Source organism: Bos grunniens, chromosome 7, assembly GCF_055505025.1.
Source record: "Bos grunniens cultivar Pamir isolate PY7600 chromosome 7, Bosgru_T2T1.0, whole genome shotgun sequence".
Taxonomy (NCBI): Eukaryota; Metazoa; Chordata; class Mammalia; order Artiodactyla; family Bovidae; genus Bos; species Bos grunniens.
In genome coordinates this window covers 49501504-49524833 of record NC_141171.1, presented here as the reverse complement: position 1 = coordinate 49524833, position 23330 = coordinate 49501504, and the positions used below count along the sequence as shown (strand labels likewise).

At 38.7% G+C, this 23330-nt stretch overlaps 2 protein-coding genes across 53 annotated transcripts in view; both read left to right on the top strand.

The window, feature by feature from the left end:
• BRD8 (bromodomain containing 8) overlaps positions 1-19727 on the top strand; it is a 30191-nt gene extending 10464 nt beyond the window's left edge. For 10 of the 50 annotated variants that reach the window (XM_086411778.1, XM_086411767.1, XM_086411770.1 and 7 more), the window contains 18 exons: positions 773-982; positions 1369-1649; positions 1978-2430; positions 2742-2838; positions 3044-3090; positions 3870-4084; positions 4262-4354; positions 4542-4610; positions 4999-5176; positions 7333-7437; positions 7914-7958; positions 12514-12789; positions 13581-13847; positions 14470-14627; positions 17021-17110; positions 17206-17274; positions 18473-18650; positions 19329-19727. In XM_086411778.1, the coding sequence (XP_086267904.1) occupies positions 773-982; positions 1369-1649; positions 1978-2430; positions 2742-2838; positions 3044-3090; positions 3870-4084; positions 4262-4354; positions 4542-4610; positions 4999-5176; positions 7333-7437; positions 7914-7958; positions 12514-12789; positions 13581-13847; positions 14470-14627; positions 17021-17110; positions 17206-17274; positions 18473-18650; positions 19329-19379 (2882 nt within the window). In that variant the 3' untranslated portion in view covers positions 19380-19727. Of the gene's footprint in view, positions 1-772; positions 983-1368; positions 1650-1977; positions 2431-2741; positions 2839-3043; positions 3091-3559; positions 3619-3869; positions 4085-4261; positions 4355-4541; positions 4611-4998; positions 5177-5958; positions 6959-7332; positions 7438-7913; positions 7959-9567; positions 9943-12513; positions 12790-13580; positions 13848-14469; positions 14628-17020; positions 17111-17205; positions 17300-18472; positions 18651-19328 lie in introns of those variants that run through there. The other 40 variants (XM_086411795.1, XM_086411785.1, XM_086411789.1 and 37 more) reach the window with 13 other exon arrangements.
• A 232-nt stretch (positions 19728-19959) lies between these two features.
• NME5 (NME/NM23 family member 5) overlaps positions 19960-23330 on the top strand; it is a 29384-nt gene continuing 26013 nt past the window's right edge. For 2 of the 3 annotated variants that reach the window (XM_086411810.1, XM_086411809.1), the window contains exons 1-2: positions 20050-20144; positions 20580-20751. In XM_086411810.1, the coding sequence (XP_086267936.1) occupies positions 20623-20751 (129 nt within the window). In that variant the 5' untranslated portion in view covers positions 20050-20144; positions 20580-20622. Of the gene's footprint in view, positions 20145-20579; positions 20752-23330 lie in introns of all 3 variants that reach the window. The other variant, XM_086411808.1, reaches the window with a different exon arrangement.

The window sequence follows — 23330 nt, the reverse complement described above, 5'->3', positions numbered from 1 at the left end:
TATTAAGCAACTGTGAATCCTAGATTTAAAGCCCAGCCTTGGAGCTGCATTACCTCTTAAGCCACATGGAGCTCAAAATTATAAATCCATTTCATCTTCAAAATACTGAATATCTTAGATGAACATGGTATAGATTGTATTAAGAATAGTGAAGTTAATGGTCAAGGTGCAAAATCACAGAAGGGTGCTAGGGATACCTGAGACTATAGTATAGGGAGACAAGATTTGGAACTAAAACGCTAGACTTAACAAGTTTCAGGCCTGCCATGCCCTGGGTTTGTGACTTTGGATAGATAACTTTAACTCTTGAATCTCAATTTTCTATTAGTTGCAATATACATAGTTCTCAAGGATGTAGTAAGAATTAAATGAGGTAGAAAATGTAAAGCAAAAAATAGTTTTATAAAATGCCAAATGTTAGATTTTGGTGTTTGAGTGATGTTACATTTGAGTGGTTTATAGCATGCTTAACTTCAGTAGAAGTGACAGATTTATTCATACCGTGTTTATTTGTTTGTTTGTTTTTTAAATTGCCCCTCATCTTTCATATGAGTTGTGTATTCTAGTGCTTTGAGTCATTCCTAACTTGGCAGAAGATCTTAAGTAAGATTTGGAAAAGTAAGGATATAGATAATGAGCTCATTTAACAGAGGAGTTGGCTTTCATCCTTTGAGACTAAAAATTTCCTTGGTTGAGTCTTAAAGTGGCTATTATTTGCTTCTTGTTCATGTGCTTTCTTCTTACCTCGTTTGTGTGCCTCTTTGTCTGTTAGGTACTCCCACTCTTTCCCGGCTTTTAGAAGCTGGTCCTACACAGTTCACCACACCTCTTGCTTCCTTCACTACTGTTGCCAGTGAACCTCCAGTTAAACTTGTGGCACCCCCTGTAGAATCTGTATCCCAGGCTACCATTGTCATGATGCCTGCGCTGCCAGCACCATCCTCTGCTCCGGCTGTCTCCACTCCTGAGAGTGTAGCTCCAGGTGCGTCCTTGACCCACGCCCTGAGCAGCAACTAGATCCAGAATTTCATTTTGAGCTTCATTTAGAGAAAGGTGACCAAGAGCATTAGCTTCTGTTCTCTGTAGACATGTACTATCTTTATCCTTAGAAAAACAAGGATATGAGAAGAAGTGGGTGGGCATTTATTCATTGGTGAAAAAGACTAAGTGTACACATGTAAGTGGGCTTGAAAATGTGTTCTCACCTTTCTAGATAAAACTGAGGAGAAGAAAACATAGGCAGATGTAAGATAACTTCTACTGAGCTTAAGTGTATGGGTACTTGACATCTGTCTAAGCTTTGCCGTGATCTCCAGTTGGGCAGTTGATAACAAGCTTCTGAGATGGTTTTCTTTTCCTGTTATTCAGTGAGTCAGCCTGACACCTGTGTTCCCATGGAGGCTGTGGGGGATCCACATACTGTGACTGTTTCCATGGATAGCAATGAAATCTCCATGATCATCAATTCTATCAAAGAAGAGTGTTTCCGATCAGGGGTAGCAGAGGCCCCCGGAGGATCAAAGGCCCCCAGCATTGATGGGAAGGAAGATTTAGATCTGGCTGAGAAGATGGATATTGCAGTGTCTTACACAGGTGAAGAGCTGGATTTTGAAACTGTTGGGGACATCATTGCCATCATCGAGGACAAGGTAACTATTCAGCAAAGCCCCAAGGAATGTTTCATGGGTCCTACATAGACTTCTCTCCTCAGCTTCTCCTTGCAGTAAGAATTTCATAAACAGCTCTCCTGCTTCCTCCCATCTCCGTCTCTAGTCCCAAAGCCCTTTGTTGCTGACATACTAGTCATCTGCCTAACCTACTGGTTTGCACCAGACATGTTCCTGTACATTGGTTGCTTCTTATACCTGGAGGAGATGGAGAGAGAAGCTCAGATTCAGGCCATCTCATTGGGTGCTAATGAATTGAGGGACTTGGGCTTCTTTTTGTGATTTCAACAGTGTCTGTATTATGGGACAGGTAGATGATCATCCCGAAGTGCTGGATGTGGCCGCAGTGGAAGCAGCACTGTCATTCTGTGAAGAGAATGATGATCCCCAGTCACTCCCTGGCCCCTGGGAGCACTCTATCCAGCAGGAACGGGATAAGCCAGTACCTCTCCCTGCACCAGAGATGACAGTCAAGCAAGAGAGGCTGGACTTTGAAGACACAGAAAGCAAAGGAATCCATGAACTGGTGGACATCAGGGAGCCTGGTGTTGAGATCAAAATGGAACCTGCAGAACCAGAGCAAGGCATTTCAGGGGCTGAAATGGTATCTGGAGTTGTTCCAGCCACAAATATGGAGCCACCAGAACTCAGGAGTCAGGACTTAGACGAGGAACCCAGAAGTATAGCAACTGGAGAAATTACTGAAGCAGATGTTTCCAGTAGGAAAGGTGATGAGACTCCGCTTACAGCAGTGAAGACAGAGGTATTTAAGATCAGGGGTTTGGCAGTGGGTTGGGAGAGGGTAGAGTTATACCTTATGTAAGAAGTGACAGTTTGGGCCTTTGGTTTTCCTATTGTATTCCTGCGTTCTTACATGTTGGTGTCCAAAGCCCATAGGTATGATCAGTGCTATATATATTTACTTAACCCTGTTCATATTAAGGTGACCATTAGAATCATATTTCATAGGTAAGACTTAGAATTTCTTGTATAGTTTCATTATCATTGAAGAATAAAGTAGAAGCTATAGTGATTTACCAGGACTTAAGGTACTTATTCTTTTTTGGTCTTCAGGCATCCCCTGAAAGCATGTTGTCTCCATCACATGTTGTCTCAAATCCCATTGAAGATCCTTTAGAGGCAGAGACTCAGCACAAGTTTGAAATGTCAGGTAAATAAATAATAAAGCCAGGAAATATGTACTCTGTAACTAACTTTAAATCATTTGCTTTGGCTTCTGAGGGATTGTGGGTTGTGGGCAAGTAGAGGAGATAGAGTAGGTCAGCGTGGAAAGGAGAGCTGCAGGGGATTATTGTCCATAGGAAGGGGAGGGCTAAGGTGGAAAAATCTTCAGGTAGTCTTTCTCTCCTCTGCAGACTCATTGAAAGAAGAATCAGGGACTATTTTTGGAAGCCAGATAAAGGTATTTCAGACTTTTCTTTATTCCTCTTGCTGTGTGACTAGATTTCCCTATAGCACTACCTTTTTAATGAATTTCAGTAAACTCACATCTTTATTCTCTGAGATGAGACTGGTTAAGGAGTTGCATGGGGAAAAGCTGCAGTGGACAGTTAGGCATAGTGGGAATACTGTGGCAACATGTGCTTCCTATCTGAAAGAGTTTATGACTATCACACAGACCCTTCTTTGCATATAATGCACAGAGAAGCTTTGATACATTCAGAAGATTTGGAGTGAGTAGGGATACCAGAGCCAGGGAGAGCATGTAGGAAATCAGATGATTAATTATACTATACAGAGAAAGTCATCCAGAGTTTTCTTTTTAGAATTACTAAAGCAGTAGTAACAAACAGACTTAAAGTAATGTGATGTGAGCTTGCTCCATCAGATGAGACACAAAATAAAAACTATTTTTGATAATTTGTACCCAGGGTCAGAGTTCCTCTCAGGAGCAAGGGGAAAGAAGGAACGCCTCTTAGCTTAGTCTTAAGTAAGTAGCTTTTTTTTTTCTTCCTTTTAAAAAGATCCTGGGTCTTATTCTTTGTCCAGGTTCTAAGTTACTTGATCAATCAGTATCTGTAAGTAGATGCTAGTATAAGTGATAGAGGGCTCAGTCAGGAAATAGTGTGAGGCCATTTCCTAGAACTGATCTAACCCAAAAGACAGATCATGTTTAATGATGCTTTGCTAGATAGTTTTGCTCTCCTTTCAATTTGTTTACTGGAACACACTATGTCTAAGGATGCCCCAGGTGAGGATGAGGAGGAAGATGGAGTCAGTGAAGCGGCAAGCCTAGAGGAGCCTAAGGAAGAAGATCAAGGAGAAGGCTATTTGTCAGAAATGGATAACGAACCCCCTGTGAGTGAGAGTGACGATGGCTTTAGCATTCACAATGCTACGCTACAGTCCCACACACTGGCAGACTCCATCCCCAGCAGCCCTGCTTCTTCACAGTTGTGAGTATTAGCGATTCTTTCTTTGGGGTCAAGGCAGTGAAGGTGAGAAGTAGGAGAGGATCTTTTCTTTAGTCTTACTTTTTCATCTTCACTTTCTTGGCCTGAACAAACATTTGATAAATAGTTAGAACTTTTTTTTGGACTTATACCAAGTGGGACTCTCCTATTTTATTTCAGCTCTGTCTGTAGTGAGGATCAGGAAGCTATTCAGGCACAGAAAATCTGGAAGAAAGCCATCATGCTTGTATGGAGAGCTGCAGCTAATCATAGGTGAGTGGGCTTTACCAGTTAATAGGAATGTTTCCTCCTGCTCTTTTGGTAACTAGAAAAGTCTAAATAGGCTTATATATGACTGATAGCATTGGCTCTTAAAACCTTTAGTCCTTTAGATTAAGTTCCATTACTTGAGCTTCTTGGAGGAAAAGTCAATAATTGGCACCAAATTCTTTTTGGACAGGTATGCCAATGTCTTCCTCCAGCCTGTTACAGATGACATAGCACCTGGCTACCACAGCATTGTACAGAGGTAAGCCATGACCCATTCAGCCTGCTGACTTGGCCTGAATTGTAAGCTTTCCAGTCTTAGTGGACTTTCCTATAGACAGAAAGTGTAAAGCAAATTTTATTTGATGTAAGGATGACAGAATACTAATTATTTTATTGACTGTATCATTGAGTCTAAAAAGAATTAACCCCCTTTATTACCTTTCTCAATACTTATTTGACTGACTTTTTGTTTTTATGTTAAGTACTTGTTTGGGGGTTAAGTACTTGTTTTAGGGCTTTATATTTGAGTCCTGGGAGCTGGAACTGAAAGTATATATTAGGAAGTGTACGTGGTAATAATATATTCAAAGATCCTGTTGAGTCCTCTTTCCCTCTCTGCTCCTATTTCCCCCTGCTCTGTTTTTTAGGCCTATGGATTTGTCAACTATTAAGAAAAACATTGAAAATGGACTGATCCGCAGCACAGCTGAATTTCAGCGTGACATTATGCTGATGTTCCAGAATGCTGTGATGTATAATAGCTCAGACCACGATGTCTACCATATGGCAGTAGAAATGCAGCGAGATGTTTTGGAGCAGATCCAGGTACTTTGAGTATCCTGAGTGTTTTAAATTATTCAGGAGAAGGATTTGTTGATATTAGGAAGGGGTGCTGGGATTTTTACTTGGAATAGCCATCAGGAACACAGTACAATTTTCTTCTTGCTGCATTTATGTTGGTTTTCTCATGTTGGTTTGCTAAACGAGTTGTGAGGAACTATTCTACTTTTCTTGGGCATATATCAATAAAATTTTTATGAAATGGTGAATATATATTTTTAAGTGACATAAAGTATGTATATGGTAGACAGCCCTTTTCATTGTAGGGAACCTACTTCTATCCTGTAGTTGCATTACCAGGCACCCTTTGGGTATTGAACTTAAAGGGATGGTGTCTGTCTCTACAGAGAGATAGTGATTAGTGCCTAGTGATTACTTAAGTTGCTTCAGTTCATCTAGTTTTATTCTCTCATTTTCTTTCTTAGAGCATATAGATTTGTTTTTAAGGATTTTTTTTTTTTATTGAAGTATAGTTAGTTTACAGTGTTGTGTTAGTCTCAAGTGGACAGCAGATTGATTCAGTTACATATATATTAGTTTGGTGCAAAAGTAATTGCAGTTTTGCATTATTGAACTTTGCCATTTGATATTGGAATACATTCTTAATTTTGTTAAATAAATGTGGTTATGTTATACATCATTTTAACGCGCATTTCTTGCTTTTTGTTTTTTGCTAATGACATTACTTGCCGTGTGTTTTATATTTATTTTAGACTATGGAAATGATGTTAGACAAAAAGCAAATTCAAGCGATTTTCTTATTTGAGTTCAAAATAGGTTGTAAGGCAGCAGAGACAATTTACAACCTCAACAACGCATTTGCCCCAAGAATTGCTAACAAACATACAGTGCAGTGGTGGTTCAAGAAGTTTTGCAAAGGAGATGAGAGCCTTGAAGATGAGGAGCTTAGTGGCTGGCCAATGAAAGTTGACAATGACCAATTGAGAGCCATCATGGAAGCTGATTCTCTTACAACTATGCGAGAAGTTGCCAAAGAACTCAACGTCGACCATTCTATCGTCGTTCAGAATTTGAAGCAAATTGGAAAGGTGAAAAAGCTTGATAAGTGGGTGCCTCCTGAGCTGACCGCAAATCAAAAAAATCGTTTTGAAGTGTTGTCTTCTCTTATTCCACGCAACAACAACAGACCATTTCTTGATTGGATTGTGGCATGTGACAAAAAGTGGATTTTATACAATAGCAGGCGACAACCAGCTCAGTGGCTAGACTAAGAAGAAGCTCCAAAGCACCTCTCAAAGCTGAACTTGCACCAGAAATTGGTCATGGTCACTGTTTGGTGGTCTGCTACCACTCTGATCCTCTACAGCTTTCTGAATCCCTGTGAAACCATTACATCTGAGAAGTATGCTCAGCAGATCGATGAGATGCACCAAAAATTGTAACTCCTGCAACCGGCATTGGTCAATAGAAAGGGCCCAGTTCTTATCCATGACAACACCCAACCGCAGATCACACAACCACCACTTCAAAAGTTGAACAAATTGGGCTATGAAGTTTTGCCTCATCTGCCATATTCTCCTGACCTCTCGCCAACTGACTACCACTTCTTCAAGCATTTCAACAACTTTTTGTAGGGAAAATGCTTCCACAACCAGTAGGAGGCAGAAAATGCTCTCCAAGAGTTTGTTGAATTCCAAAGCACAAGTTTTTATGCTACAGAAATAAACTTTATTTCTCATTGGCAAAAATGTGTTGATTGTTGTAATGGTTCCTATTTTGATCAATAAAGATGTGTTTGAGCCTGGTTATAATGATTAAAAATTCATGGCCTGAAACCACAATTACGTTTGCACCAACCTAATATATATGTTCTTTTTCAAATTCTTTTCCATTATAGGTTATTGTAAGGTAACTGAGTATGGTTCTGTGTTTTACACAGAGCATAGAGATTTTGATGCTGTATTGTAGCAACAACAAAACTTAGAGCCATTTGGCATTTTCTGATTGTTTATCATACCCAAGAAGAATTAAAACCTAATGTGCTAAACTTCTAATTAGTGGATATATTTGAATGGTGTTTGCAGAAGGATACCATAGTCCTATTTACAAAGCCTAAAGTGTCTTTGTTCTTCCTTGATGGATCAGGTCTCTAGGGCCAACTCTGTTTCTTCTCCCTGCAGCAATTCCTGGCCACACAGTTGATTATGCAAACCTCTGAGTCTGGGATCAGTGCTAAAAGTCTTCGAGGCAGAGATTCTACCCGCAAACAGGATGCTTCAGAGAAGGTGAGGAGACCAAGGAAGAGCATGTGTGCCAGTGTTCCAGTGATAGAAGTCTGAAGCATCCAAGGAACCTTATGTTACTACTTGGTACTGCCAGGCTTCTACATTCCAGTGGTATACAGACATCAAGATCTTAAAATGGTAGTTGTTTGCTCCCATCAGACATTGAAGAAACCTGCTGTGACTGAAAGACTCAGTCACATGGGAGAAATTGTGAGCTGAGTGAATGAATTATTACTTCCTCTGGAAGAGTGCTCACAAGTTGGGAGAAATGACTTAGCTTGTAGCATTTGGGGACCATCAGTTCCTATTCCAGAGATATAATGGCCAGATTGCTTTTGGATCTCTTTCCTCTTATTCTTGAGTTTTAAAATTTTGTCTTTGTGTGCGTGGTGCTTGTGTCTCTGTCCTGAGGTTTGGGGTGCTTGCAGCTGAGAGTTTCTGTGGAACCTGATCAGTGTTTGTTTGTCCTCTAACAGGACAGTGTCCCCATGGGCTCTCCTGCCTTCCTTCTCTCTCTCTTTGTAAGTATTGAATGCTGCAAGGGGTGGTGTTGCCACAAAGATTCTCAGCTCTTGCTGGGGGTGGGTGGCAGAGGGAAATCCAATGTGCAGACTGTGGCAATGTCTCAAACGTCTGTTTATTCAAGTCATCAAATAAGAAACTGCCTCTCCTGCATTCCTGTCTTTCTGCATGTGTGTGTGTGTGGGCTGGGTAGGGACTGTTTCAAGACTTCACTAAGCTGAAATGAGGTATTCTTGGTAAGGATCTAGGATGCACTTGCTCCTCATTTCTTGACTTCACCTTTTGGCAGTTCTTTTTTTTATAAATAGAAGATTGCTCAGAGCAGCAGCTGCTAACTGGCATTTAAAAAGATACTCCGTGCATGGGATTTTTGGGTTTTTTTTTCCTTTTCCTCTAATAATAAGTTGCAAGAGTGATGCCTGATGCATAAACATCCAGTAAAATTTAAGATAAAGATCTCAGTAACAGTAACCTCTACCTTTAGTAGTGGCTGGTGGAATTAGAGATAAGCTTAATAAAGCTAACCTATAGACTTCTTTCTTTTCCTCTCTGATTTGAACAAACCGTTGACTGTGTTCATTACAAGGCACTAATTCATGATATAATGAAAGGATACCAGCCTAGAAAACCATATAATTTTAAAACTCACTGGATTTTCTCTTGGAGCCTTGTTTTCCTCATCTGTGTGATGGAGATAATATAATGAGGTACCTGTCCAGCCTACCTCACAGGGATGTTGTGAGGATAAAATGAAATAATAGGTGTGAAACTGGCTTGAAAAAAAAAATTAAAGTGTTCTACAAATGCAAGGGTGTTATTTTTATACTTAATGTTGTCTCAGAGGCAGCTTGTGTTCATGAGCTCTAAGTAGTCCTTGCATATTAGAAATGTAAAAATGGCCTGGCCCAGCTGAAGTGTTCACTAGCTCATCTTACCTGCAGGCCTCAGCCTGTACAACAGACAGAACACTGTAGTCTGCATTCTTTCTTACTGGCCTGCAACAGTGACTCTGTATCCCGAACCAATTGACTTGTTGTTGCAAGGCTGGTTAATAGAATCTTTTATCTATTGAAGACAGCAAAGTATTGCACAAGAGGAAGGAGCTGGGCTGCAGGGAGAGAGCAGCAGATGGAAAGAAGCTTTCTGATTGTCCTGATCTCATGGAAAACAACTCAGGAGGTGCTAGGGAACTAGTGCCAGGGTCAGTCTGCAGGAAAGGCCTTTCTTATAGGGATCAACAGCTGGACAGGTATGTTAGCCAAGAATCTCACTATCCACTGCCCTTTCTGGCTCTCACACCCATCTTTTACTCTTCTTGTTCCTTTGCACATCATTTGGGACCTGGGTGGGATGACTCAGTCATTCTGTGGGACCCCAGGGCAGGAGCAAGGTACTCTGTCCTTTATTTCTTCTCACACACTACTCGAAGGTGCTTTTTAGCCCACTCTGTGGAAGGACAGATAAATGCCCCTCATTCCCTGGATTTTTCTGTTGATTCTCCCCACTCTTTCCCCCTAAAACCAAATACCCAGCATTCTTGTTGCACCTTCTCTCTTACATCATAGGTAACTCATTCACACTTCCTTTCTTTATCTGCCTGTCATCTAGGATGGGGGAACCAGGGGGCGCCGCTGTGCCATTGAAGCTGATATGAAGATGAAAAAGTGAAGCCTCAGAGTATCTGCATTGAACTGAACCTGAAACAGAAGTAAAGATAACGCTTGGGCTGGTGGTCCAGTTTCAGAAGTTGAAGTTACAGAAGAGGAGGTGCCTGGGCCACATGACATACTGGGAAAATCTCTCTCAGAGAGTTGAAGTAGCACAATTGCCTGTTTTAGGGCAAAAATCATGGTCTGTGTTAATGTCCTGATGTGTTGCTAGAAGATTGTAGCTAGTTTGTACTGTCTTGTGAAGTGTACAGACTTTAAAAACAAAAACCTGTGAAATGTGTATGTACACAATAAACTCTGAAAGATAAGAAAACTAGCCTTTGGTGTGTTCTTAGAGTATGTGAGTGGGTGTGTGAAACTTTTGATTTGTTCTGCATGTTCTGCATCTCATTTATAGAATGAGATTGTTAGAGGGGGAAAGTAGTCTTATATGAACTGTTTTACTACAGGTCAGAGTTTATAATATTTAAAAGTATTGCATTATGCAGTCAGGACTGTCTTACTCAGCTTTTCTTGAATGGGAAAACTTAAGGTTTTCAGTATTCTGTTCATGGCATTGTTTAAAGAAGATTAAAGCATGAATACAGATATCATTTTTATCCTCAGCATTTATTCTATTTATTACTGTCTTTGCAGGTGGTATTTCTTTTATTTAGTTTCAGCTGCACTGGGTCATTGTTGCTTTGTGTGGGTTTTCTCTAGTTGCAGAGAGTGGGGGCTTCTCATTTTGGTGGCTTCACCTTGTTCTAGGTGTGTGGGCTTCAGTAGTTGTGGCTTGAGGGTTCCAGAGCACAGGTTCAGTAGTTGTGGCGCACAAGCTCAATTGCTTCTTGGCATGTGGGATCTTCCTGGACCCAGGGGTCAAATCTGTGTCCCCTGCACTGGCAGGTGGATTTTTATCCACTGTACCTCCAGGGATGTCCTGTAGGTGGTATTTCTTGAATAGTATATTGTTATTTCCTTTCTATATATTTCTATGTGTAGGGTTCTTGTATAGAATTCATAACACTATTTGAAGATTTAACTCAGTAATCAAATTTATCACCTGAGTTTATTCCAACTTTGTTGCTAAATAAAAATTAGATCAGTGAAATGAAGTATTTGTGAGCTTTTTATTAAAAACAGTTGGAGATTCATAGGGTATATCTAGTATTTTGAGCATTATTGAGAAAGATACGGAACTTTATGATTGGAAATCAGATCTTTTTTTAGCTTAAATAAAAATATAAAGCTGGTTAGAATGCTAAGGACATAGAAGATATACATCTTTGTGAGTGATAGAAAGTTCAGTTAATCCAGGAGTTAGGAAACTTTAATTACAGTATATTCCCAAAGCGATATACAAACGTGTATGTGATCTAAGCAATGGAGTCCTAAAAGTTGGAGAAGTTTGTGAGGAGGGGGTCCATTAAAGGACACAGATTTTGGGTTGGTAGAGAATGTGATTCATAAGCTTAAGCAAGCTAAGGTAGAGGCATCTGCGGTGGGAACAATAAGAAGACTAATTAAGGATTGTATTAAGGAATAGTGAATTACAGGAACTAGGATAAAGGGACAAAATTGGGCTTTATTTATAGAGGACTTTGACAGACTGAGAAATTTATATTTGAGGTATCTATTGTAAAGCATTAAATAGGGAGACTGTATTTGTTCAGAGCAGGTTGGATTAAAAATAGAGAAACTGACCAGGAGGCTATTACATTTATTCAGGAATAAAGGATGGGCAGTGAGAAAAATTACTGTGGAAGAAAATTGGGAAGTGGACTTGTTTAATGAATGTGAGAGAAGAAAGACTCAAAACAGGACTAAGAAAATAGTGATGGTAGGCATAAGGAATTTAGGGACAGCAAATGGTTTGGGAAGGGGGGGCTTCCTTGATAGCTCAGTTGGTAGAGAATCTGCCTGCAATATAGGAGACCCCGGTTCGATTCCTGGGTCTGAAAGATCCCCTGGAGAAAGAGATAGGCTACCCACTCCAGTATACTGGCCCGGAGAATTCATGGACTGTATAGTCCATGGGCTCACAAAGAGTCAGACACGATTGAATGACTCACTTTCAAATGGTTTGTGAGATGTTCATAAAAGTGATTTTAGTGTTTTAGAAGAGTTGAAGGAGATGGTAGGGCACCTGAAGGGAATCGGCCTTTGGGTACATGGAGAAATGAGGCAAGAATGCATATAAAAAGTAAAAGTGGAGAGATTTGGAAGCCATCTTAATAAAGATGAAAGTTGAAACCTCAAAATAGCTACATTTTTTCTTTTTTTTTTTAAAGACACAGTAAGGAAGCAGAGGCCCAAACAAGAACATAGAAAGTTGTAAAGTGAGAGGACAAAGTGGTAAGAAAACCAGGAGTGCAGTGTAATGAAAGCAAGGAAAGATATTTTAAAAACTTGATGTTGCAGTTCTCTTTCTGAGAAGTGAAAGCTGACTATCACTAGAAGGATGCTGCAGGTAATTGTAAAACATGCTTTGAGGATTTAATGTTTGATAGGTTAAAAATGTCTGTATGCTGGGGAAAATAATCCATGTGCATCTAATTTGTTCCCTTGCAATTGAGTTTAAGGGTGATTTGGGATAGAGGAGTTCGGCTAGCTATGCTCCAGTTTTTTCTCTTCTTTCAGAGTATGAGGAAGTCTAAGAACAAATACTTATTGGGTAATATTTCTGTTGTACTGTTTGACATAGGGCTTTTTCTTTATTCCCAATAACAGATCACTTTTTCTCCTGATGTCTCCCTTCAGTTAGATATTACTCTTCCTAATGATGAGTAGAAAAAAATTTCTGACCCATTACCTTTCTACCCAAGTTGGGAGATGGAAATGCCATAGAAGTATTGATTTGAGTGTATGTAATGCATTTTTTTTTCTGTGTATTTATTTACAGATGGGGCATGACTGGGGTTGGTTGGATTCTGAACAAGACTATCCCAATGACTCTGAGTTGAGCAATGACTGCAGGTCCCTCTTCAGCTCATGGGACTCCAGTTTTGATCTTGATGTGGGCAGCTGGAGGGAAACTGAGGAGCCAGGGGCTGAGGAACTAGAGGAAAGCAGCCCAGGGAGAGAAGCTAGTGAGCTGCTTGTGAGGGACGGAGGCAGTGAGGAATCTCAGGAAGAGGCAGAGCAAGTCAGCCGCCAGAACCTCCTCTTTCTCTCTGAGGTAATGGGGAGCTCATTACCATTAGGAAGCTCAACTTCCTAAGAGAATGCTTACCTATACATATTTCTACCACTCTGTGTATTGTTTACTAAAATATAAGGTCTACGTTGGCAGGAATTGAGTTGATTGCTGTGTCTCCTGCACTTGGTGCTGATACAAAACATGTCCCAGATACGTACTTTTTGACTGAATGTTTTAAGAGCCCATTCATTACGAGTCTGAATCATAGGAATTTCTGTATGTAGGACTGTCTTAGGAGGATCCTTGCAATTCATTCTTTCATACTTATGTGAGGTGACACTTGCCCAGACTGCCCTGTAAGTTTATAATGTTAAGACTTCTGGGCAGTATTTTGCAGTGTTTTTATTTCTCTGGTTAAGGGCTGAGGACCAGAAATAAACAGAACTGGACAGAGAGTTTATGTGGCAACTATACACATTCAGGAGAACCTAGGTCAAAATCAGTAAAAATCCAGTTTGTGGCAGAGTTTTCAGCAGTTTTTTAGATAGTCATTACCAGTTGATTAGAGTTGACACTTGAGATGGAAAATTAGAACTTAAGCTTCTTGAGGCAAGAATCATGTCTATCTTGTTTACTGTTAAGTCCCTACCAACTAGCCCAGTGCCTATGTATATAAGATATTTGATAAATTTAAAAAGACTGAATGAATCAATTAACCCTACCATTTCAGACTTAGTCACAGTGGCAGTGTAATGATGTGGCATTATTAATATGTAGATGAGCATTTCCACTGATGTTCTTATACATCTAACAGTAAACTATGGTTGCAGGTAGCTTATTTAATGGAGCCGTTGTGCATTAGCAGCAAAGAATCAAGTGAAGGCTGCTGCCCTTCATCTGGTACCAAACAAGAGGCAAGGGAAATTGAAGCTACTGAAGGAGAGGGGGAGCCCTACAGAGAACCTGAAGAACTATCAGCCAAGGAAGACCCCTCAGTCACTGAGAAGTCATCACTGGGAGAAAATGGAAGGCCAGAGGTGACTCCACCTCCCTCAGATATTTTGGCACTTCAGGAACAATCCATAGAGAGCAAAGAGGTATAAGTGAATAGCTTAAACCAGCTGTCTGATGGGTCCTGTGCACAGACAGGCAGAGCAGAATGGTTAGAGCACATAGGCTGACTCCAGAGTTCAATTACTTGAGAATTAAATCGTGGTTTTAGCATCAGCTGTGTAGGCTTAGGCATGTTAGTGAATATTTTAGAACCTCAGTTTTCTCTGCTGAAATGAAGTAATAGTGTTCTGTCTCAGGTGTGCTGTGAGAATTCGATGAATAATTCATGTGCAGTACTTAGCACAGTACCTGGCTCGTAGTAAGCCGTCAGTAAAATTTAGAATGCCATTATCATTAATATAATCTGACCAGCTAGAGTGGTTAGCTCCAGGGCAACAAGTAATGATGGTTTTAAAAGAAAACAGCATCTATCTAGATGAGTATATTGCCTTTTCATTTCTTGGGGGGCTATAGAGTCAGAGTTCTCCAAGAGTTCTCCATTGCATTAGGTCTAGCTAAACCACCTTTTTCTAACTGATTCTATAACTTTATTTAACTGACCTCTTCTTACCTTAAGATGAGCCTTCTTTTACCCCATGTAAGAAAAATTACCTAGAAGATAGTAAACACCTTTCTAAACTTTCCTTTATTTCTTGGCATTCCCAGGGGGCAGTTCAGCAAGAATCCAAAGAGGAGGACCAGGGTGAAGGGTATGTGTCAGAAATGGAGGACCAGCGTTCTTCAGGCGAGTGTGATAATGGCTGCAGCACCCAGGAGACTCCTCTGGTGGATATCCTTGTCAGTCGTGCTACCTCCTCAAAGCTGTAAGTATAGATTTTTATCCAAGATTGTTAGGATTCATACTTTTACTTGTGTTTATGCCTATTTGAATTTGTTGCCATGAGCTTGATTACTTTTGTAATTTGAAAAAGAGTTGGAAAACACTGGAAATAGAATTAAATACAATTCTACTATATAAGTGGTAGCCTCTATGCTTTAACCTTATAAAACAGGACTTTTTCATCAACATTAAGGATCTCTTTCATAAGTAACGCTTGTCTCCGTTTATTCAGGAAATATTGATGAGTCAGTTTGTCACTCAAGTCTAATATATAAACTGTACTTTTAAAAATACTAAAACATCTCCTATTAACTTGAAGTTAAAAATTATTTCTAAGATATTATGTCCCTTGTTACTTTTTTCACAGGTCTTGGGAAATTGTTTATAATTTTTTTTAGCATAAATAACTCTAAGGCCACAGAGCACGTTTTAGAATGTTAATTTTTTTTCAGTAAAGTGAATTTCTTTTTAAATCAGAAAAACAAGGTATTTCTAGTTTTGATAACAAATAGTTCCTCTTCTGGGCCTAGTCTGGTGTCTATGTATTGAGAGAAGACAGCACGAACTGTTTTTTTTTCTTCACTACATCCTAGATCCATCCACATTATCTGTGGTAAGGCAAACCAATAATTATTTTAGCCTAAGGTCTACCACTGAACCATGCATATATATTTTTGTAAATAGTAGATTTCAAATTTATTGCCTTCTCCGTGTTACACAAATAGAATACAGCTAAAAACCTAGCTTGTTGAAGAATTACTTCCTTTGCTTTTCTATAATTGCCTTTTTAAGTATGAGCAGATGGCATATGATGACTATCCCCCAAATAGGAAATGGCTTAATCTGGGACATTTTTTCTCATGACATGTCAGCCTCTTGAAATGCAGACTCCACACTCATATCTTAGAATTTAGGTTAAACATGAAATCTTTATTGGAAAGCAGTAGATATTAGTAATTGAGTCTGCTTGACCAGATAGCTTAAGGGAAAACAGGTATTTGAGTTCGGTGTTATCATTATGGAAGCTTAAAACTACTTTGGAAGATAGACATTCCCTTGGTCCCTCTCTTCTGGCTTCTTCCTTAGTCTGCACTGACTCTCGGGGTAAAGTAGAACTTTTGGAGTACCGCTGTTAAGTCTGCAGGTCCTTTTTACTCCCTCAATTTTACTTGTAGTTGCTTGGCGTGCATTCCCAAATAGATGGAAATAAAGGTAAGCAAGGGGTTGTTTCTTAAAGTATTGCAAAGGTGATTGATTATGAAGTTATCAAACTTATCACAGTACATTTTACATAATGGAAACTTAATATCTCTTTTGTGGATATATGAACAAAATTGTATCAGAACTAGAGACCTATTGTTTATTCTCGCTGACTGACCAGAAACAAAGGAAGAGGTTTGCTTTGGGCTTTAAATGTCTTGTTCTTGTAGGGTTCTGGACTTAAGAATAAATTGATTTTTGTGGTATATAATTTAGATGCAAGTGAGATATTGCATCATGAAAATGAATTGTTATATGGAGTTGTTCAAACTGGAGAAAGATGAAATATGAGTTGTGTTCAAATGGATTCACACAATATGGTACATAAAGCAAAATGAGGGTGTAAAACCTTAGTGTGAAGAGGGTCCGTTTAGAGAGAATAAGGCAGTGTATTAAGTATGAAGTGTAACGTAATATTTAACTTTGGAGTAAATAGAAAACTTGCAAACTGGGAAAACTATAAAATGAAATAAAACGTTGAGCAGTTGTACCTCTAAAGAAAAAGTAAATAAATTAGGCAGTTTATCCCAGAGAAGGAACGACCATGAGGAGAAATGAATTTGTCTTGGTATTTTAAAGGTTACTATACGGAAGAGAATGAAAAAGAAAAATATTTAAATTGTATAGCATTCAGGTGAAGTTTGAGAGAATTCCTTGGGATATGAAACCAAGTTTCCCCCTGCCCCCTCTGGAAACATGGGAGAAATACTTATTAATGTGGCATATTTCTGTATAAAAAGAGGACCAGATTCATTTATCAGATATTCATTTGAGCACTTAATATGTGGCAGGAACTTGGGAGACATCAGTAAACAAAGACTACTCTAATAGACGAGTTGTTTAGAGTCATAGGTGCTGAAGTGCAAGATTGCAAAAGGCACAGGCAGTTGCTTGTAAGAATGTTACAACTTCATTTGATAATAGTGATCAGTAGAGAATACTTACAGTCTAGGGTCCTTTATGGAAGCCTTAAATATGTTTTCATTCCTGTGATGTTATTTCCTTCAGATGTTAGCTAGGGGCACTGTGTGTTGGGGAAAACTCACTGCTCATCTAGGGGAACAGAATACCATATGTGAAATTACTGTTTCTTTTCTGTCCTGTTTTATCCTGTAGGTCTGATCTATGCCATGGTGATCCTATTCAGGATCAATTGCTATTTAAGAAGACTCTCCTGCCAGTCTGGAAGATGATAGCCAGTCACAGGTAGGACTCCAAGCCCCTCTGGAAATTCACAGCTACTCTTATTTAGGGTGACTTTCTAGAGTTTCTTCATTCTCTCTGGATTTGTCCTTTATCAGGTTCAGCAGTCCGTTTCTGAAGCCTGTGTCAGAAAGGCAGGCCCCAGGATACAAGGATGTGGTGAAAAGGTCAGTGGAAAAGGGGTCAAGAAAGGTTGGTTGCTTTTATATCTGTCTTTTCATACTTTATTTTGCATCTGTTAGATTATTTCCTTATTTCATTTATATTACTTAAGCTCGAGATATATTTTATAGCTGAATAAGTTCATAAAGTTATGATAAGCTCAGTCCTTATTTGAGAATGTAAGGAACAACAGGATAAAGAGGCTTTTTTTCATTATTGACTTTTCAGTAATATGATCCATTTGTTATAATCTTACATTAGCCTTTGGTAGTTTTTGACACTTATTTTGGAGGAAAACTTTGAAAGGAAAACTGTATTCCTTCAGCAGTTATAAGTTTGCAAGGCAAAGATGGTAATCCAAATGGATTTTACAAACACTGGTTGATTCCAGTATTTTGGAGTTTTATATCATGGTTCATCTAAAGTGCTATCATAAACTGGTGTGTCGATGTATAAAAGATCATAAAAGAACCTTTGGAGACAGACTCCTTAATTCTGTAGATGGGAAAACTAAGACTCAGAGGTGATCATAACTTGTCTGTGATCAAAAGTGAATAGCAGAGCTAAAACTAAACTGGAGTCTTACCTACCTCCCAGTTCAGTCCTCTTTCTACTCTGCTGTGTCTTCTCTTATACATCCACTCTCCATTATGTCCCGTTATATAATATTTATCTTAATATTCATTTTGTCTTCATGAAAGAAGAAAAACTCTGAGATTTTGATTATATAGTAAAAACTGTTGATTAAATACCTAGTGTATGACTAAAACCGTCAGTAACTCCCATGTGACAAATTGGAGCTTTTTACAACTTTGATACCACCAACTGTAAAATGTAATGGCTGGTCCTATGTGCTCTGGAGTCAGACTACTTCTGAATTAGAATCTAAGCTGTGTGACTTTGGGCAGTACCTAACGTCTTTAGATCTCAATTTTCTCATTGCCAGTTGTGATCATGGTACTTACCATATAAAGGTTTATTGAGAGGATCAAGTGAGTTAATACAGAAAATACCTAGCATAGCACTTGACTTATTGTAAGCAGTCGTTATGTTAGCTGCTATTGCTATTTTATATCTAATGGGGATTGTTATCTTTACTACTGTTTCATTAAGAGCTGGTTAGTTTTTCAAGAAAGCATGTTAGGTCACCACATGTTCCACATGAAGGTTTGATTTCCTCTGGTTTCTCTTGGCCACCTGTAGACCCATGGACTTAACTAGCCTGAAAAGGAATCTGTCCAAGGGACGGATTCGCACCATGGCTCAGTTCCAGCGGGACCTGATGCTGATGTTCCAAAATGCTGTGATGTACAATGACTCTGATCATCATGTATACCATATGGCTGTGGAGATGCAGCGAGAAGTCTTGGAGCAGATTCAGGTACTGTAGGTAGAGAGCTGCAAGAAAAAGGAGTGTAGTTTCTAGAATCTGATTTTAGAAAGTCTTGTGAGAATAAGGGTGATGTTGAAGTGACCTTGTACTCCCAGAGTTTATGTTTAGAGGTAATTCAAGGCCCTGAAGGGTTGACATTGTAACTGCTCCTCTGTGGAACCAGCTTTAATAGATGGTGAAGTAAAATACTCTAGGAAGGCAGGCAGCAGTAAAGAGCTCTTAGAGGCTTGGGGATAGATAAGTAATGGGTGCATCAAAGGGTTGACATTGTAACTGCTCCTCTGTGGAACCAGCTTTAATAGATGGTGAAGTAAAATACTCTAGGAAGGCAGGCAGCAGTGAAGAGCTCTTAGAGACTTGGGGATAGATAAGTAATGGGTGCATCTACTTCCAGAGTCTCAAGTCAGAGGGCTAAACATGAATACCTGAGGCTGGAGTCACTGTCCATTTTTTGATGCTATATTGGTATTAATTTTATGTCCACAGTGTCCCATCTTTAGGAGATAAGATATGGTAGCCAGAAGACATTTGAGGGTTTCTTTTTTGAGCAGCGTTTTATTGATACTTTAAAGAAAAAAACATGGTTGAATCTCTGCAAAGAAATAAATAAAATTGCATTCAAACCTCCATAAAGATTCATAGCTGCTATCTGCCTTGACCCTGTAGGTGCTGAGTATTTGGTTAGACAAAAGAAGAGACTTAAATAGTCTGGAATGAAAACTAACCAACCCTATGGATGATGGAAAACCTGCTTTGCTAACTTGGAGCTGCTTTCCTGAACTTTTCTGGATTTTGGACCTTTCATTGAGACTCTGACTTATTGAAGATCCCAATACTTGTTTACCATTTTTCTGTTGTCTTTTCTAATAAGAATTATACCTTAACTTATAACCAAAGAGTTAAAGGTGCTTGTGGACATGATATAAAGAAAACAAAGAAAACTGAGATTTGGGGTTATGCCATAATATGTTGCCCACATCTTTGTTCCATAAGGTTAATTTAGAGATAAATAGATTAAACCTCTTTTACTGCTCTTTAAATAAATGTTATTTCACAAGTCAAAAATTACCTTTTAATGATTATAGAAGCTGGGAGTAGAGGGGATAACATTGTCTGGTGAAATATGGAAGGTATCTGACATGGATTTTCTTACATACAATGGAAGGTTTTGGGGGTAGGATGAGGGAGAGCACCAATGATTTATCTCATCATTTGTAAAGTGGATATTAATACAAGTGTCCTTCGAATGACTAGGAGGATGAAATAAAATAAATTATGAGGAAAATGTTAGAAAACATCTATTGGTTTTAAGATTTGCAAGGGGATAAAAATCCCTGTGGCGGGTTCCCTTTCTTGGCTAAAAGGAGCTAGCCAAAGACTGTGAAGTGCTCTACTGGAATTGGCCCTGTGCAGCCACCGTCTCTAAGCTGGGTTTCTGGTCTCCTAGCAACAATCTGTGACACTAAAGGAGCCCAGGCTAAGGTGAGTGCCTAGATGAGGGCCGGACTCTGAAGGAATCTGGGGGTGCAGCCCACAGAGATTCAGGGGACCCAGGAATTCTGCTTTCCAGCCGGGCCTTACCCTAAGCGTCCTGGTGGCAGGAGAGGGTGGAGAGAGGGTGTGTGTGTGTGCACTGTGGAGGGTGGTGCTAAGTGGTGTGGAGAGTTTCAGACCTAGTCTCCTCCTGGGCCCCTGGGGTCCTCGGCTTTGCCTTGCTCCTTGGGCTCTCCTAATTTAATGAAAGCACCTAGGAAAACCCGTGGCAGGAGACAGAGTAAAAATCTTTTTACTGAGACACTGCATGTGGAAAAAACTATTACAGTTTCCAGCTTTATAAATTAATAAAAATCAAGCACCTGGTAATGCTGTTTAGTCACAATTACATTAAGTTGGGGGTGCGGGTGCATGTCATTGCAGTTGATACGCATGAAGAATCTTAAATTGTAGCTGAAAAGCCAGAATGGAGCTATCAATGCCCCCACCTCAGATCTACGTAGAAAAGACTCTGGCTATTATCAAACCAGATATTGTTGACAAAGAGGAGGAGATACAAGATATTATTCTCAGATCTGGATTCACCATTGTTCAGGTAACTTCCGGGCAGTATGATCATGTTTTTTTCCTCTCTACTGAATTAGACTTTTCTGCCTTAGCTTTTAGCTAAAATAGAATTAAAAATTCACTTTATCTTAAGTAAAAGATATGTTTGAAAACTCTTCTTACTCATAGAGTTATATCCCTAAACTTGTTTTAGAATACCTTTGATTTTACCTTTTAAAAATGCTTATGTATATGTGTTAGCCCAGTTCAATCCTTAGTATTTAGCATGAAATTTAGGTTTACTCTTCTGAATATAAAAGTTATATGTGATAATTTTCCAAAAATATATAAAATGAGAAGTAAAACTTCTTTTTCCCATCTCTCCTCTCCCAACTCAAGTCTCAATCTGCAGAGACAATCACTTAACACTTTCTTTTCTTCCGGAATTTTTGTATGCATTTACAAATATGTTTCCCCCATAAAGTAGGACAGTCGCCCTCCCTGGACCCTCTTTACCCTCCCTCAGATAGCATGCCAGATCATTACATCTGAATCTAACTTCTGTGTAAATACTCCTCTGTCCTAATAAACCACAGTCTATTGATCTTCTCTTGATGAATTTTTAGACTGTTGTATTTTTTTAATTTAATGTTTTAAGCCTTTTCCTTGTTCTACAGTTAGTAGTTTGAAAATGAATATATAAAGACTATCAAATAGAATGGAATATTTAAAATTTTCCTTTTTTGTACCATTCTTATTTGAAATTTCACTTTTTATTACATTTACTCAGTGTCATATTGCTTGTTGAATCTTTTAAAAAATAAAAAAGATAACTTCAGTCTTCAGAAAGATGGGTTTTTGAATGTACTTAGAAGGATACATGGAGGCTGAGGGTGAGATGCTACAAGAAAGTTTAAGGGAGTAGTAATGCAAGAATGTATAAAGAAATAATAAAAGATTCAGGTAAAGATGAGCTTTTAAATAAATGTTGTTAGAAAACTGGGTAGCCACTTAAAAAAAAATTTGGACTCAAATATTATACTATATATACCAGGATAAATTCCAAATGGATTTGACATTTAAATATTAAAAAATTAAACCATATAAACTCTAGAAGAAAAATGGCTGAGTTTCTTTTTATTCTTGGAAGGGGACAGCCTTTTTACTGGGTACTGTAAAATAAAAGATTGATAAAAATATAAACATAAAAAACTTGAGCATGGCCAAATAAGCATAATAAGCAAAGTCAAAACACAGGTGACAAACTTGGAAAAAATATTTGTAGCTCATAAAGACTATCTCCCAAATGTATACAAAGCTCCTCAAACAGGATAAAAATTCAGTTGAAAATGGGCAGTACATGTGGATGGTCATGGAAAAAGAAATAAAAATGCTTCTAAAACATGGTAAAAGATGCTCAATCTTTAAGCAGGAAAAAAGCAAATTAAAATGACACTGAACTACCATCTGGCAAGAATACAAAAGTAAATGACATAACCCCTATGGAAGGGAATCTGGCAATTTTCTATCAGTATTTACAGATGCATCTTCCCTTTGACCCAGCAGTACTACTTCTGGGAATCTCGCCTACAACTTGTGTATTAATATTCAGTGACATGTATCTAGGTAATTTTTTGTAGCATTGTTTATTTACAAGCAAAAAATTGAAAACAACCCCGCATTAGGAAATTGGTTAAATTCACCCTGATGAATCTGCCAAATTGAATACTATGCAACTAATTGTAAAAAGAGCAATGAAGAACCTCTCTGTGTCCTGCTAGGGAAAAAACCAAGATGCAGAACAATATGTAGCTTTTTTCTATGATAGAAAGAGAAAAAGTAATATATATTCATGTTTGCCAGTATTTACAAAATGAATTTAGAAGAATTTACAAAGTGAATTTTAAATAAACATTAAAAAATGGTTGCATATAGAAGGTAAGGAAGAACAGGCTGAATTAGGACAGGAATGGGAATCAACTTTCTCAGTATGAACCTTTTTATATTACTTTGAATTTTTTAACCCCCAAAGTATGTTACTCATTAATTTTAGAAGAAAGACAAAACATACAAATAAGACAAAGTTTCCAATTTGATTCTTAAAAGTTTGAAAAGAATTAGTGAAAAAGTAATTAAGCAGCAAGTGATAGAAATTAAACCTTCTTATAAAAGAAAAAAACCGTGTAAATGTTAATATTTAACACTTTCTCTGCTGCTGCTGTTAAGTCACTTCAATCGTGTCTGACTCCGTGCGACCCCAGAGACGGCAGCCCACCAGGCTTCCCTGTCCCTGGGATTCTCCAGGCAAGAACACTGGAGTGGGTTGCCATTTCCTTCTCCAATGTATGAAAGTGAAAGGTGAAAGTGAAGTCGCTCAGTCGTATCTGACTCTTCGTGACCCCATGGACTGCAGCCTACCATGCAGTCCATGAAAATCCTACCACCCATGGGATTTTCCAGGCTAGAGTACTGGAGTGGGGTGCCATTGCACTTTCTCTAGTCAGCAATAAATTTTAAACCAAAGAACATCTTGGTATGTAGTATGCTTCTTTTTGGTTTAATTGTGATAAAATATATACAACATAAAATTTACTTTTTTAACTGTTTCAGTTCAAAGGCATTAGAGTA